Source organism: Antennarius striatus, chromosome 17, assembly GCF_040054535.1.
Source record: "Antennarius striatus isolate MH-2024 chromosome 17, ASM4005453v1, whole genome shotgun sequence".
Classification (NCBI taxonomy): domain Eukaryota; kingdom Metazoa; phylum Chordata; class Actinopteri; order Lophiiformes; family Antennariidae; genus Antennarius; species Antennarius striatus.
Genome location: NC_090792.1, coordinates 15,799,435 through 15,812,587, shown reverse-complemented (window position 1 = coordinate 15,812,587; position 13,153 = coordinate 15,799,435). Strand labels below are relative to the sequence as shown.

Below are 13,153 nucleotides of genomic sequence, written 5' to 3'. Positions count from 1 at the left end.
TCTATCTATTACATGTACACCAGTAAATCCCCTTATGTAAAATCTCACTCAATTCTGTAGGGGAGATTTTTGAAAATAGGCTGTATCGTTTCACTCATCAATACATAGATAAGAGGCACAACGATAGATCTGCCTGGATGTGCCTCAGCATCAACCATTATCGTCTTGGCTTCTTGGCCAACCCTTTCACCCAGATAAGTGTAAAAGACTTTTATGTCCCACAATTAAAGGTGACGAATCAGAAGTTACCCAATTAAAAACAACCTTCTTTACTGTTATCGTCTATGTTTCTAAAAGATAATAAAAAGCCAAAGCATGAGACAGTCCAGCGTTGTGAGTCATGTTCCCTCTGCTGTTCCTCTTTAACTGGCGCCCGTCAGCCTCAGTGTCCAGGCCCACTGGCATGGCATCTGGCTGAAGGACAGCTGGGGCAGGATGACCTGCAGGCCTCTGGGCTTTACAGGATGCCACTGCAGAGACCCGTGACCGAGGAGCGACACCTTTTCATGACACAAGAGCAAAGTGAGTACAAGACTGACTGAGAAGATGAAAGAACGGGAGGGAATAACTCTTCTCCCATGATGCAGTGCAGTGATTTCAAACTTAAATTATAACTTTATTTGCTGAATCAATACTGGAAATAATTGGACAGAGGATAGCTGTTTTGCAAAGCTACAGTGAATTAGCATTAAGCAGCTGCTAGCCCAGCACAAAGACCATGATTACTGTGAGGCAGGTTAAAGAGCTTTGGGCTTCGTTTCCACCAGGAAGTCTGCTCACATGTTGGATTGTTGTTGTGTTTCTGTTTAACGTGTTCTCGGTGCCAGCAGACCCGCTCCTTTCTGACCTCATTTTAGTTCCTCCTCTGGTGACCGGCCACACAGGTATAATTCTAAAAGTGTGCAGATCAACCGGATCAACTGGTCCTCCTGCCGTCTGCTCCCTGATGTAGAATTTCTAAACTCTTCTGTTATGTCAGTCTTAGGTTTTGATGCCTGCCTCTCAAATAAAACCTGTCTGCCCGTTGTAGTGACTCAATTACTTACATTCTTAACCCTTATCGAAGTGCATGAAAATAGAGGGACGTTTATTTTTCATTATGATTTTTGCAACCTGTTTATTGCACATGTACTCCATATACAGTAGAGAAATAAAACGCATCAGCATTAACTAGTCTCACCTGAGTTTGTCCTTCTGTAGCCACAGGTTCACTCAGAATCACAGATCCTTTAGTTGGCCACTCCAACAAAATGGCAAAAATGCTCTTCTTCTGGGGTTTGAAGGTGTACCTATAAAGAAACACCTTTATAATAATCGATATATAGAATATCTGAATTTTCATTTTTGTGTGAACTGTGCCTATAAATAATAGTTTGGGGATTTTTATATTCAAATGAAACAGTGTAAATACATATATATTAAAAATATTCTAAATAGTCTCTTTGTCCAGGGATTGGACGGTGGGGAATTTTTGTGTAAGTGGAGGAGTTCAAATATCTTAGGTTCTTGTTAAAGAGTTAAAACATGGAGGGAGAACGAGATCGACAGACAGCGAATCGCTAAGGCGACTACAATGATGTGGTCATTTTATAAGTCTGACGTGGGGAAGATGGAGCCGAGTAGCGGCAGTAGCTCCATCCACTATGTCTATGACGGGGGACCAGAGGGTGGCTGGTTCAAGACCCACATTGGGCAAAAAAGGATGGATGACTGAAAACAGATCTATAGGCCTTTTTGTCTTTAATCCAAGCTGATCATATATCCACAGACACAGTCCTACCAGATGTTGGGGGTGAGGCTGTCGTTCTGTGAGCGCCAGGCTGTCGTGTTGTAGATGGCGTCCCCGTTGACCTTCAGCCACTGACCCATCTGCCTGAGACGCTCCTCAAAGATGGGAATGATCCTTCCGTCATGTGTCGGACCGACGTTCATGAGGAGGTTCCCTCCACAGGACACAGTCTCCACCAACGTCTACACAGTTCAGACATTTTCACAAAACTGTACCTGATGCTTCACATTTTACATCTGTAAACATTACATTTGACATTCAGCTCTCACCGCTACAAGCTGCTCGATGGTCAGGTAGTCGCCGAGAGGAGCGTTTCGTCTGTAGCCCCAGGACTTCTGGTCAATGGTCATGCAGTTTTCCCACTTGTGTTTGAGCAGATGTCCTGGCTGGTAGCGGTCTTTACAGGTGTAATATCCCCCATGGGTACAAGGGCAGTTACTGCCCCAGCGATCATTTGTAACCACAGTCTTTCGTACAGGACTGCAACAGAAGATGATTTATCACACTGGCCAGGATCAATCTAATAATACCTACTACGTATATTTTAACTTACCTGTCATTGTATAGCCAGGCTAAGAAACCAGTGCTGTTCCAGTAGTGATCAGGGGCTCTTCCATGCCCATCAGACCACAGCACCTCTGGCTTGTACTTCATAATCAGCTCATAAAGCTCAGGCAACGTTTTACTGATGGGAAAGAAGTTTGTAGTGAAGGCATTGGCAGCATCCAGTTGAAAGAGTGGATTAAACCACTCAAACAGAGAATGGTACAGCCCTAAACGCAGGTCGCTGTCAGCACGGATGGAATTCGCCACTTCTTCCACCAGATCTCTTTTTGGACCGACATCCACCGCGTTCCAGTTCCAGGAGTATTTTGAACCCCATAGTGTGAAACCTGAAAAACATAAAACATTTCCTGTTGGACTGAATTCTTATTCACTGAATGATTCACTGTCGATCCAGCCCTGTACCTTCGTGATGTTTTGTGGTCAGGACGATGTACTTTGCTCCTGAGGAGACAAAGAGGTCCGTCCATTGTTTGGCGTCGAAGAACTCAGCAGTGAAATGTGGAGCAAAATCTTGATACTTAAAGTTTGGAGGATAATTCTTCTGCATAAATTCAACATATGGCTCATATTTTCTCTGCTCCCAGTTACACCTAGAATAGAAAATTAATAAATTATTTTGTGCTATGATGGAACCGTAAAAGGTGTCCCAAAAAATGTATACTGCACAATATACAGTGTACACCCTTTAACAGCTGATAACTAAAACGTTTATGGGATTTTTTTCTGATTAAATGGCTGAATTCAACGCATTCAATCTGCACAAACCCCACAAAGTATTTAGTTATCAGCTGATCAGCTGCTAAAGGAGGTATACAATTTTTTGGGACACCCTGTTCTTTCTCTTATCCTGTATGTCAAACTAATTATTACATTCACCAGTGCCACTCAATGAGTTGGTATGTCGAAAATAATAATGAATGCTTTTGAATTAAATTTGCGATAAGGATTTCAGCTCCCATTCAGTTGTGCAGATAGTAATAGAGGGACTACATTTTCTTTTCTATTCGCTAAAACATTGTTGAGAATATTATTTCTGGACATTTTTCGGAATTACTGTATGCAAAATGCTACTGAAGTAATAACCGACTTCTTTTGAATTGGGACGAGTTGGAACAAATTCATCAAATTTCAGTTCCAAAGTAAAAGAGCAATTTAATGCTGGAACTAGATCATAATGTTAATGTTGTGACCAATGCTTCATTTTCCCGAAGACACTTTGATAACAAAATATGCACATTTTTTATTACTGTAAATAGACAGAAGTCTCACCAGAACCACTCGCTGCCGAAGCTGGGGACAGAGAAGACCCCCCAGTGGATGAAGATGCCGAACTTGGCCTGATCGTACCAGTCTGGCAGCGGTCTGGAGTCCAGAGATTTCCAGTTCGGTTCATATTTCGCTTGGCTGATGCCGATCAGTAACACAAGTAAAAGGAAATTAACAGATAAATAACCCATTATAGAATTAAGACCTGAATACAATCACGTGATACAGGAAAAAAAAAACCAATGACGTCAGGCAGGTGAGCGGCGAGGACGTAATGATGAATCAGTTCGAGACTCTTTTATAAATATGTTCAACTTTAATAAACTTTTGTAGATGCACCGCACCTTTTAAAACTATGTTGTGCAGGAAAGCACCGCCCGCCCGGGCAACGTCGTGTTGAAAACGTCACGCACCTAAAAAGACACGCATGCGCAGCACGTCTCTCTTACCGGAAGTGAGGGATGTGGCAAAACAAAAACAACACGGAACATCAGCGCTGCAGGATTACACTGTTTGAAAAGTTAAGTGTACCCAAAGCCCACGTCACTCAAAAACACGAGGAGAGATCGGGTGACATGATAAAAGAAATGCGATGACGTTACACAAGAAATAGCGATGGGTAAAAAGATGAAAAAGGTGAAAGTTATATCTGTCCTAATGAACTTGTGATCTTCTGGAGACTTGATTCATATTGTCTTAGCTTTATGTTCGTGTTATGTTTGTTTTCAGCGCTGTCTTGTTATGAAGCCTCAGGAATGTTTTGGAAAGAAACTTGGCATCAGCTGTCGGTCAACATTAAGTCGTAGACAATGAATGAATTTCCACTTTCCACTGAATGGATCCTTTAATAGGTCAACATGAACTGAGATGCACAAATACAAAATAAAAGAGATGGAAAAATCAGAGCGATGAACAGGTTCAAGTCAGTACCAGAGAATCATATTCAAAGACCACGCCTGATGAATGTTACATCAGTCTTATTCATTCAATCATTTACAATATCATTCAATAAAAGCTGGCATAACAATTACAAACACATATTTCATATTAATCATGTTCACGCTACATCTAAACATCCAACACTTTTTTGAACATACGATTGATATCAGATACGGTGACTAACAGAACTCTGATGTGACCATTAACTAGTCACTTCCCCTCGTGACTTGAGTGCTGTAATTTTAACTAAAGCTAAATTGACCCAATCATGTTAGAAAGTTATGGATTTTGCGCTACGTACTTATGACTGGGAATTTTCTCACTCAATCTCGCTCAATATTCATTCAAATTTCACCTGGTAAAGTCAGGAATCAATATGCATACAATGATGGCTGTCTCTCAAAGGTGGAGTAGGCTAGCAGGCTAACATCAATTATAAGTTGACTCATTTGACTCATTGTCTCAAAAAAATCTGATTTGTTTTACCCTTCTTTTACACTTTATTCAACTTATCTGGTGGAATTTAGGGGGGGGGGGGGTTCTATGTTACCCAAATTACCCTTCTCTACCACCGGACGAACCCTTTCACCAAGCTGAGTGCAAAAGATGTTAATGTCCCAAAATTAAAAGTCATGAATCAGAAGTTACCCAATAAAAAACAGCCTTCTTTGCTGTTATCCTCTACTGTATGTTTCTTAAGGATAACAACAAGCCTAATTGTCAGACAGTCAAGCGTTGTGAGTCGTGTTCCCCCTGCTGTTCCTCTTTAACTGGCGCCCGTCAGCCTCAGTGTCCAGGCCCACTGGCATGGCATCTGGCTGAAGGACAGCTGGGGCAGGATGACCTGCAGGCCTCTGGGCTTTACAGGCTGCCACTGCAGAGACCCGTGACCGAGGAGCGACACCTTTTCATGACACAAGAGCAAAGTGAGTACAAGACTGACTGAGAAGATGAAAGAAAGGGAGGGAATAACTCTTCTCCCATGATGCAGTGCAGTGATTTCAAACTTAAATTATAACTTTATTTGCTGAATCAATACTGGAAATAATTGGAAAGAGGATAGCTGGTTTGCAAAGCTACAGTGAATTAGCATTAAGCAGCTGCTAGCCCAGCACAAACACCATGATTACTGTGAGGCAGGTTAAAGAGCTTTGGGCTTCGTTTCCACCAGGAAGTCTGCTCACATGTTGTTTTGTTTCTGTTTAAAGTGTTTTTGGAGCCAGCAGTACCGTTCCTGTCCGACCTCATTTTAGTTCCTCCTCTGGTGACCTGCCAGTTCTGTAGGTGTGCAGATCAACCGGATCAACTGGTCCTCCTGCCGTCTGCTCCCTGATGTAGAATTTCTAAACTCTTCTGTTATGTCAGTCTTAGGTTCTGATGCCTGCCTCTCAAATAAAACCTGTCTGCCCGTTGTAGTGACTCAATTACTTACATTCTTAACATTTATCCCAGTAAATGGAAATAGAGGGACGTTTATTCTTCATTATGAATATTGCAACCAGTTTATTGCATATGTACTCCATATACAGTAGAGAAATAAAACACATCAGCATTAACTAGTCTCACCTGAGTTTTTCCTTGTGTCACCACAGGTTCACTCAGAATCACAGATCCTTTAGTCGGCCACTCCAACAAAATGGCAAAGATGCTCTTCTTCTGGGGTTTGAAGGTGTACCTATAAAGAAACAACTTTATAATAATCGATATATATATATAATATCTGAATTTTCGGGGCGGCACGGTGGAGCAGTGGTTAGCGCTGTCGCCTCACAACACGGCGGACCTGGGTTCGAGTCCCGCTCTATGCGGAGTTCGCATGCTCTCCCCGTGTCTGCGTGGGTTCTCTCCGGGTTCTCTGGCTTCCTCCCACCTCCAAAAGCATACGCTTCAGGTTGATTGGCCGGTCCCAAATTGCCCGTAAGAATGAGTGTGTGTATGCATGGTTGTGTGTCTTTGTGTGTGACTCCGCGGCGCACTGGCCTCGTGCCCAGAGTGTCCCCCACCTCACGCCCTATGCCGCTGAGATAGGCTCCAGCTCCCCGTGACCCGCTGCAGCGAATATAGCGGTGGTAATCTGAAGATGACTGAATTTTCGTTATTGTGTGAACCCCAAACACAGTCCTACCAGATGTTGGGGGTGAGGCTGTCGTTCTGTGAGCGCCAGGCTGTCGTGTTGTAGATGGCGTCCCCGTTGACCTTCAGCCACTGACCCATCTGCCTCAGACGCTCCTCAAAGATGGGAATGATCCTTCCGTCGTGTGTCGGACCGACGTTCATCAGAAGGTTCCCCCCATAGGACACAGTCTCCACCAACGTCTACACAGTTCAGACATTTTCACAAAACTTACTTGATGCTTCACATTTTACATCAGTATAAATGACGTAGAGAACAAGTGGAAACATATAAATCATGAATTCAGGAATCTTTTTTCTTGGAGCCTGAGGACTTTGACATTCAGCTCTCACCTCTACAAGCTGCTCGATGGTCAGGTAGTCGCGGAGAGGAGCGTTTCGTCTGTAGCCCCAGGACTTCTTGTCGATGGTCATGCAGTTTTCCCACTTGTGTTTGAGCAGATGTCCTGGCTGGTAGCGGTCTTTACAGGTGTAATATCCCCCATGGTTGCAAGCGCAGTTTTCTCCCCAGCGATCATTTGTAACCACAGTGTCTCGTACAGGACTGCAACAAAAGATGATTTATCACACTGGCCAGGATCAATCTAATAATACCTACTGTGTAATATTTGACTTACCTGTCATTGTAGAGCCAGGCTAAGAAACCAGTGCTGTTCCAGTAGTGATCAGGGGCTCTTCCATGCCCATCAGACCACAGCACCTCTGGCTTGTACTTCATAATCAGCTCATAAAGCTCAGGCAAAGTTTTACTGATGGGAAAGAAGTTTGTAGTGAAGGCATTGGCAGCATCCAGTTGAAAGAGTGGATTAAACCACTCAAACAGAGAATGGTACAGCCCTAAACGCAGGTCGCTGTCAGCACGGATGGAATTCGCCACTTCTTCCACCAGATCTCTTTTTGGACCGACATCCACCGCGTTCCAGTTCCAGGAGTATTTTGAACCCCATAGTGTGAAACCTGAAAAACATAAAACATTTCCTGTTGGACTGAATTCTTATTCACTGAATGATTCACTGTCGATCCAGCCCTGTACCTTCGTGATGTTTTGTGGTCAGGACGATGTACTTTGCTCCTGAGGAGACAAAGAGGTCCGTCCATTGTTTGGCGTCGAAGAACTCAGCAGTAAAATGTGGAGCAAAATCTTGATACGTGAAGTTTGGAGGATAATTCTTCTGCATAAATTCAACATATGGCTCATATTTTTCCAGCTTCCATTTATACCTGGAAAAGAAAATTAATAAATTATTTTGTGCTATGATGGAACCATAAAAGGTGTCCCAAAAAATTTGTATTTTACACCCTTTAGCAGCTGATAACTAAAACGTTTATGGGGCTTTTGCAGATTAAACGCGCTGAATTCAATGCATTCAATTTGCACAAACTATGTGGTTATCAGCTGATCAGCTGCTAAAGGAGATATACAGTTTTTTGGGACACCCTGTACTTTCTCTTATCCTGTATTTCAAACTAATTATTACATTCACCAGTGTCACTCAATGAGTTGGTATGTCGAAAATAATTAATAATAATAATGAATGCTTTTGAATTAAATTTGCGATAAGGATTTCAGTTCCCACTCAGTTGTCGTGCAGATAATTACAAAGGGACTACATTTTCTTTTCTTTTTTTTTGTAACATTGTTGAGAATATAATTTTTGACATTTTTCGTAATTACTGTATACAAAAACTACTGAAGTGATAACTGACTTCTTTTGAATTGGGACGAGTTGGAACAAATTATTCAAATTTCAGTTCCAAAGTAAAAGCGCAATTTAATGCTGGAACTAGATCATAATGTTAATGTTGTGAGCAATGCTTCATTTTCCCGAAGACACTTCAATAACAAAATATGCACATTTTTTATTACTGTAAATAGACAGAAGTCTCACCAGAACCACTCGCTGCCGAAGCTGGGGACAGAGAAGACCCCCCAGTGGATGAAGATGCCGAACTTGGCCTGATCGTACCAGTCTGGCAGCGGTCTGGAGTCGATCGATTCCCAGTTAGGCTCGTATTTTGCTCCGCTGATGCCGAACAGTAACACAAGTAATAAGAAATTAACAGATAAATAACCCATTTTAAAATTAAAAATCAATGCAAAAATCAAAATGACTTCAGGCAGGTGAGCGAAGAGGAAGTGATAATAAATCAGTTTGAGACTCGTTTATGAAAATGTCAACTTTAATGAAGTCCTGCAGACGGACCGCACCTGTCAAAGCTATGTTGCGCCTGACAGCACCGCCCGCCTCTGTGGAAGTGAGGAATGTGTGAGAACAACAAGAAACATCAGCGCTTCAGGATTAAACTGTTTAAAAACACAATGTTTTAAGCAAATAGGATTAATTTCTTCAGTTGTAATATAATAGCAAATACATTTCTGTCTTAATAGGTATTAGTTGCGTCTCTACCCAAATGTAGCCGCAAGAGGGCACAAGCCAGTGTTTTATTGTGCCGAGATCCCAAACCCGGATAAATACAGAGGGTTGTGTCAAATCAATCCATCCAAATGGAGGGATTAAAAAAATCCATCCATGGAAACCATGAAAAACATTTTTCTTGATACTTTGAAAGTGGTATTCATTTATATGTGACTCATTTTCTCAAAACATCTCATTTGTTTTATTCCTTTTTTTTTTTTTACACTTTTTATCTCAGGTTCTTGGAATATGAATAGCACTGACCAAACCTCACAGGGTTAAGAAACTGAAACTAAATCAACCACCATTAGAACTGAGAATGCCTTTTGGATGAGAGGTAAAACATCTTCAGAAAACTTTATTAAAGTCCAGTGGATTGATTTAAACATCTTCGGATAACCATGACCTGGATAAGTGAGAATTTACACAGACAACTTATCCTCTATGTTTCTAAAAGATAATAAAAAGCCAAAGCATGAGACAGTCCAGCGTTGTGAGTCGTGTTCCCTCTGCTGTTCCTCTTTAACTGGCGCCCATCAGCCTCAGTGTCCAGGCCCACTGGCATGGCATCTGGCTGAAGGACAGCTGGGGCAGGATGACCTGCAGGCCTCTGGGCTTTACAGGCTGCCACTGCAGAGACCCGTGACCGAGGAGTGACACCTTTTCATGACACAAGAGCAACGTGAGTACAAGACTGACAAGATGCAGTGCAGTGATTTCAAATGTTACTTGTAACTTCATTTGCTGAATCAATACTAAAAATAGTTGTAGAGTATCACTGGTGTGTAAAGCTACTGTGGGCTACAGTGAATAAGCATTAAGCAGCTGCTAGCCCAGCACAAAGACCATGATTACTGTGAGGCAGGTTAAAGAGCTTTGGGCTTCGTTTCCACCAGGAAGTCTGCACACATGTTGGATTGTTATTGTGTTTCTGTTTAACGTGTTCTCGGTGCCAGCAGACCCGCTCCTTTATAACCTCATTTTAGTTCCTCCCCTGGTGACCGGCCACACAGGTAAAATTCTAAAAGTGTGCAGATCAACCGGATCAACTGGTCCTCCTGCCGTCTGCTCCCTGATGCAGAATTTCTAAACTCTTCTGTTATGTCAGTCTTAGGTTCTGATGCCTGCCTCTCAAATAAAACCTGTCTGCCCGTTGTAGTGACTCAATTACTTACATTCTTAACATTTATCCCAGTGCAAGGAAATAAAGACACATTTATTTTTCATCAGGATGATTTTTACAGTTTATTGCACATGTATTTTATATACAGTAAATAAATAAAACATCATCATTAACTAGTCTCACCTGAGTTTGTCCTTCTGTAGCCACAGGTTCACTCAGAATCACAGATCCTTTAGTTGGCCACTCAAATAAAATGGCAAAGATGCTCTTCTCCTGGGGTTTGAAGGTGTACCTATAGAGAAACACCTTTATAATAATCAATTTAGTAAATATGTAAGCTTCTGTCTGTACTCATGTTCTTATCCATCTAACTGTTCAATAGCATAAAGGTAAGAATGAATATCTGAATTTTCATTCTTGTGTTAACTGTGTCTTTAAATTATAGTTTGAGGACTTTTACATTCAAATGAAAAATTAAAAATACATAAAAATTAAAAAATATTCCATGTCCAAAGAGACGGTTTCTTTGTCCAGGTACTGATGGTCGGTGGAGAGTCTTTGCCCCAAGTGGAGGAGTTCAAATATCTTGGGGTCTTGTTCATGAGTGAAAGAAGAAGGGAGGTGCGGGATTGACAGAGGCATCGCTACAGTGGCTACGGTGATGTGGTTGTTGGACACGACTGTTGTGGTGAAGATGGAGCTGAGTCACGGCAGTAGCTCCATCCACTACGTCTATGACTGGGGACCAGAGGGTGGCTGGTTCAAGACCCACATTGGGCAAAAATGGATGGATGATTTAAAACAAGATCTATATGCCTGTTTGTCTTGAATCCAAACACATGTTATAACCCCAAACACAGTCCTACCAGATGTTGGGGGTGAGGCTGTCGTTCTGTGAGCGCCAGGCTGTCGTGTTGTAGATGGCGTCCCCGTTGACCTTCAGCCACTGACCCATCTGCCTCAGACGCTCCTCAAAGATGGGAATGATCCTTCCGTCGTGTGTCGGACCGACGTTCATCAGAAGGTTCCCTCCACAGGACACAGTCTCCACCAACGTCTACACAGTTCAGACATTTTCACAAAACTTACTTGATGCTTCACATTTTACATCTGTAAACATTACATTTGACATTCAGCTCTCACCGCTACAAGCTGCTCGATGGTCAGGTAGTCGCTGAGAGGAGCGTTTCGTCTGTAGCCCCAGGACTTCTGGTCGATGGTCATGCAGTTTTCCCACTTGTGTTTGAGCAGATGTCCCGGCTGGTAGCGGTCTGTACAGGTGTAATATCCCCCATGGGTACAGATGCTGCCATAGCCCCAGCGATCATTTGTAACCACAGTGTCTCGTACAGGACTGCAGCAGAAGATGATTTATCACACTGGCCAGGATCAATCTAATAATACCTACTGTTTGGTATTTAAATTACCTGTCATTGTAGAGCCAGGCTAAGAAACCAGTGCTGTTCCAGTAGTGATCAGGGGCATCTCCATCCCCATCAGACCACAGCACCTCTGGCTTGTACTTCATAATCAGCTCATAAAGCTCAGGCAAAGTTTTAGTGGTCGGAAAGAAGTTTGTAGTATAGACGTTGGCAGCATCCAGTTGAAAGAGTGGATTAAACCACTCAAACAGAGAATGGTACAGCCCTAAACGCAGGTCGCTGTCAGCACGGATGGAATTCGCCACTTCTTCCACCAGATCTCTTTTTGGACCGACATCCACCGCGTTCCAGTTCCAGGAGTTCTTTGAACCCCATAGTGTGAAACCTGAAAAACATAAAACATTTGCTGTTGGACGAATTTTTTCACCTACACTTCAAATATGACCTTGTTTTAGAGCTCCAACTGGACATGATTCACTGTTAATCCAGTACTGTACTGTACCTTCGTGATGTTTTGTGGTCAGGACGATGTACTTTGCTCCTGAGGAGACAAAGAGGTCCGTCCATTGTTTGGCGTCGAAGAACTCAGCAGTGAAATGTGGAGCAAAATCTTGATATTTAAAGTTTGGAGGATAATTCTTCTGCATAAATTCAACATATGACTGCAATTTTTGCTTCTGCCAGTACCACCTGGGAGAGAAAACAGGTAAGAATGAGTATGTATGCTTATTATAAGAATGGAAAAACACTATAAGTCAAACTAAAATCATCACCTCTGCCTAGGAGAGGATATTTTTCAAAATAAAGGTGTTGATTTAGGATTTTGTTGTTGAAATTTCGTACATTTTACCACAACTATGTCAAAATACTGAAACTATTTTTCATAAACTGTGAATAGGTGAGGCTGGGACTGAGGGCCTGCTAGACAAATTTTTGTTGTAGATCCCTTTCAAGATCAAGTAGGCATTGCAAGATTGTACATTTTGTTGTGCATCCTTGAACCGGTAGCCCTGTCATCCTCCTAAGTATTATAACAATGTGCAATTGGATGTGAATTTAGATCAGTCTGATAAATAATGTGAACGATATACCACTTCAGTTTAAAAAGTTGCAAAGTTTAAATTACTGTAAATAGACGGAAGTCTCACCAGAACCACTCGCTGCCGAAGCTGGGGACAGAGAAGACCCCCCAGTGGATGAAGATGCCGAACTTGGCCTGATCGTACCAGTCTGGCAGCGGTCTGGAGTCGATCGATTCCCAGTTAGGCTCGTATTTTGCTCCGCTGATGCCGAACAGTAACACAGGAAAAACAAAATATATAGATAAAGAACCCATCTTCCGTCAAAATCACGACCATGAATGACGGTCACATGAGTATGACATGAGACAGGTCAGCGACAAGGAAGTGGGAACACAAAACAGGTGTGGCTCTTTAAAATATGCTTTATTTTATTTAACTGTCTCTGCTGATGCTCCGGAGTCAATCTCAACAATTGGATTTCGTCATATCCCACCTTCTCGGGCAACGCCGTAGCT

General features: G+C 42.4%; 3 protein-coding genes and 1 long non-coding RNA gene across 4 annotated transcripts; 1 reads left to right on the top strand and 3 right to left on the bottom strand.

The window, feature by feature from the left end:
• Positions 1-8: 8 nt before the first annotated feature.
• On the bottom strand, positions 9-3,923 carry LOC137610559 (plasma alpha-L-fucosidase-like). Its single transcript, XM_068338191.1, has 7 exons — positions 3,626-3,923; positions 2,759-2,946; positions 2,343-2,682; positions 2,059-2,269; positions 1,781-1,971; positions 1,181-1,289; positions 9-500 (listed from the first exon to the last, which is right to left on the bottom strand). Exons 1-7 carry the CDS (start codon positions 3,811-3,813, stop codon positions 363-365), a joined length of 1,365 nt encoding a protein of 454 aa, XP_068194292.1. The 5' UTR covers positions 3,814-3,923; the 3' UTR covers positions 9-362.
• Positions 3,924-4,092: 169 nt separating this feature from the next.
• Positions 4,093-5,093, top strand: LOC137611126 (uncharacterized). Its single transcript, XR_011038591.1, has 2 exons — positions 4,093-4,258; positions 4,352-5,093. It is a non-coding gene; the product is annotated as an uncharacterized lncRNA (long non-coding RNA).
• On the bottom strand, positions 4,398-8,911 carry LOC137611124 (plasma alpha-L-fucosidase-like). Its single transcript, XM_068339156.1, has 7 exons — positions 8,584-8,911; positions 7,728-7,915; positions 7,312-7,651; positions 7,028-7,238; positions 6,687-6,877; positions 6,128-6,236; positions 4,398-5,465 (listed from the first exon to the last, which is right to left on the bottom strand). Exons 1-7 carry the CDS (start codon positions 8,769-8,771, stop codon positions 5,328-5,330), a joined length of 1,365 nt encoding a protein of 454 aa, XP_068195257.1. The 5' UTR covers positions 8,772-8,911; the 3' UTR covers positions 4,398-5,327.
• A 722-nt stretch (positions 8,912-9,633) lies between these two features.
• fuca2 (alpha-L-fucosidase 2) lies at positions 9,634-13,053 on the bottom strand. Its single transcript, XM_068339157.1, has 7 exons — positions 12,765-13,053; positions 12,119-12,306; positions 11,662-12,001; positions 11,378-11,588; positions 11,101-11,291; positions 10,418-10,526; positions 9,634-9,771 (listed from the first exon to the last, which is right to left on the bottom strand). The coding sequence occupies exons 1-7, from the start codon at positions 12,950-12,952 to the stop codon at positions 9,634-9,636; spliced, it is 1,365 nt and encodes a 454-aa protein (XP_068195258.1). The 5' UTR covers positions 12,953-13,053.
• Positions 13,054-13,153: the final 100 nt, after the last annotated feature.

Excerpts from the sequence above, each read along its gene's own strand:
- fuca2 (XM_068339157.1), bottom strand. The coding sequence starts at position 12,952 with ATGGGTTCTTTATCTATATATTTTGTTTTTCCTGTGTTACTGTTCGGC. Across the intron at positions 12,307-12,764 it reads TTCGGCAGCGAGTGGTTCTG|GTGGTACTGGCAGAAGCAAA; the intron begins GTGAGACTTCCG and ends TTTCTCTCCCAG. Across the intron at positions 11,292-11,377 it reads CCATCGAGCAGCTTGTAGCG|ACGTTGGTGGAGACTGTGTC; the intron begins GTGAGAGCTGAA and ends TGAACTGTGTAG.
- LOC137611124 (XM_068339156.1), bottom strand. The coding sequence starts at position 8,771 with ATGGGTTATTTATCTGTTAATTTCTTATTACTTGTGTTACTGTTCGGC. Across the intron at positions 6,878-7,027 it reads CCATCGAGCAGCTTGTAGAG|ACGTTGGTGGAGACTGTGTC; the intron begins GTGAGAGCTGAA and ends TGAACTGTGTAG. Across the intron at positions 6,237-6,686 it reads AGCCTCACCCCCAACATCTG|GTACACCTTCAAACCCCAGA; the intron begins GTAGGACTGTGT and ends GTTTCTTTATAG.
- LOC137610559 (XM_068338191.1), bottom strand. The coding sequence starts at position 3,813 with ATGGGTTATTTATCTGTTAATTTCCTTTTACTTGTGTTACTGATCGGC. Across the intron at positions 2,270-2,342 it reads GCCTGGCTATACAATGACAG|TCCTGTACGAAAGACTGTGG; the intron begins GTAAGTTAAAAT and ends CTTCTGTTGCAG. Across the intron at positions 501-1,180 it reads CTACAGAAGGACAAACTCAG|GTGTCGCTCCTCGGTCACGG; the intron begins GTGAGACTAGTT and ends TGTCATGAAAAG.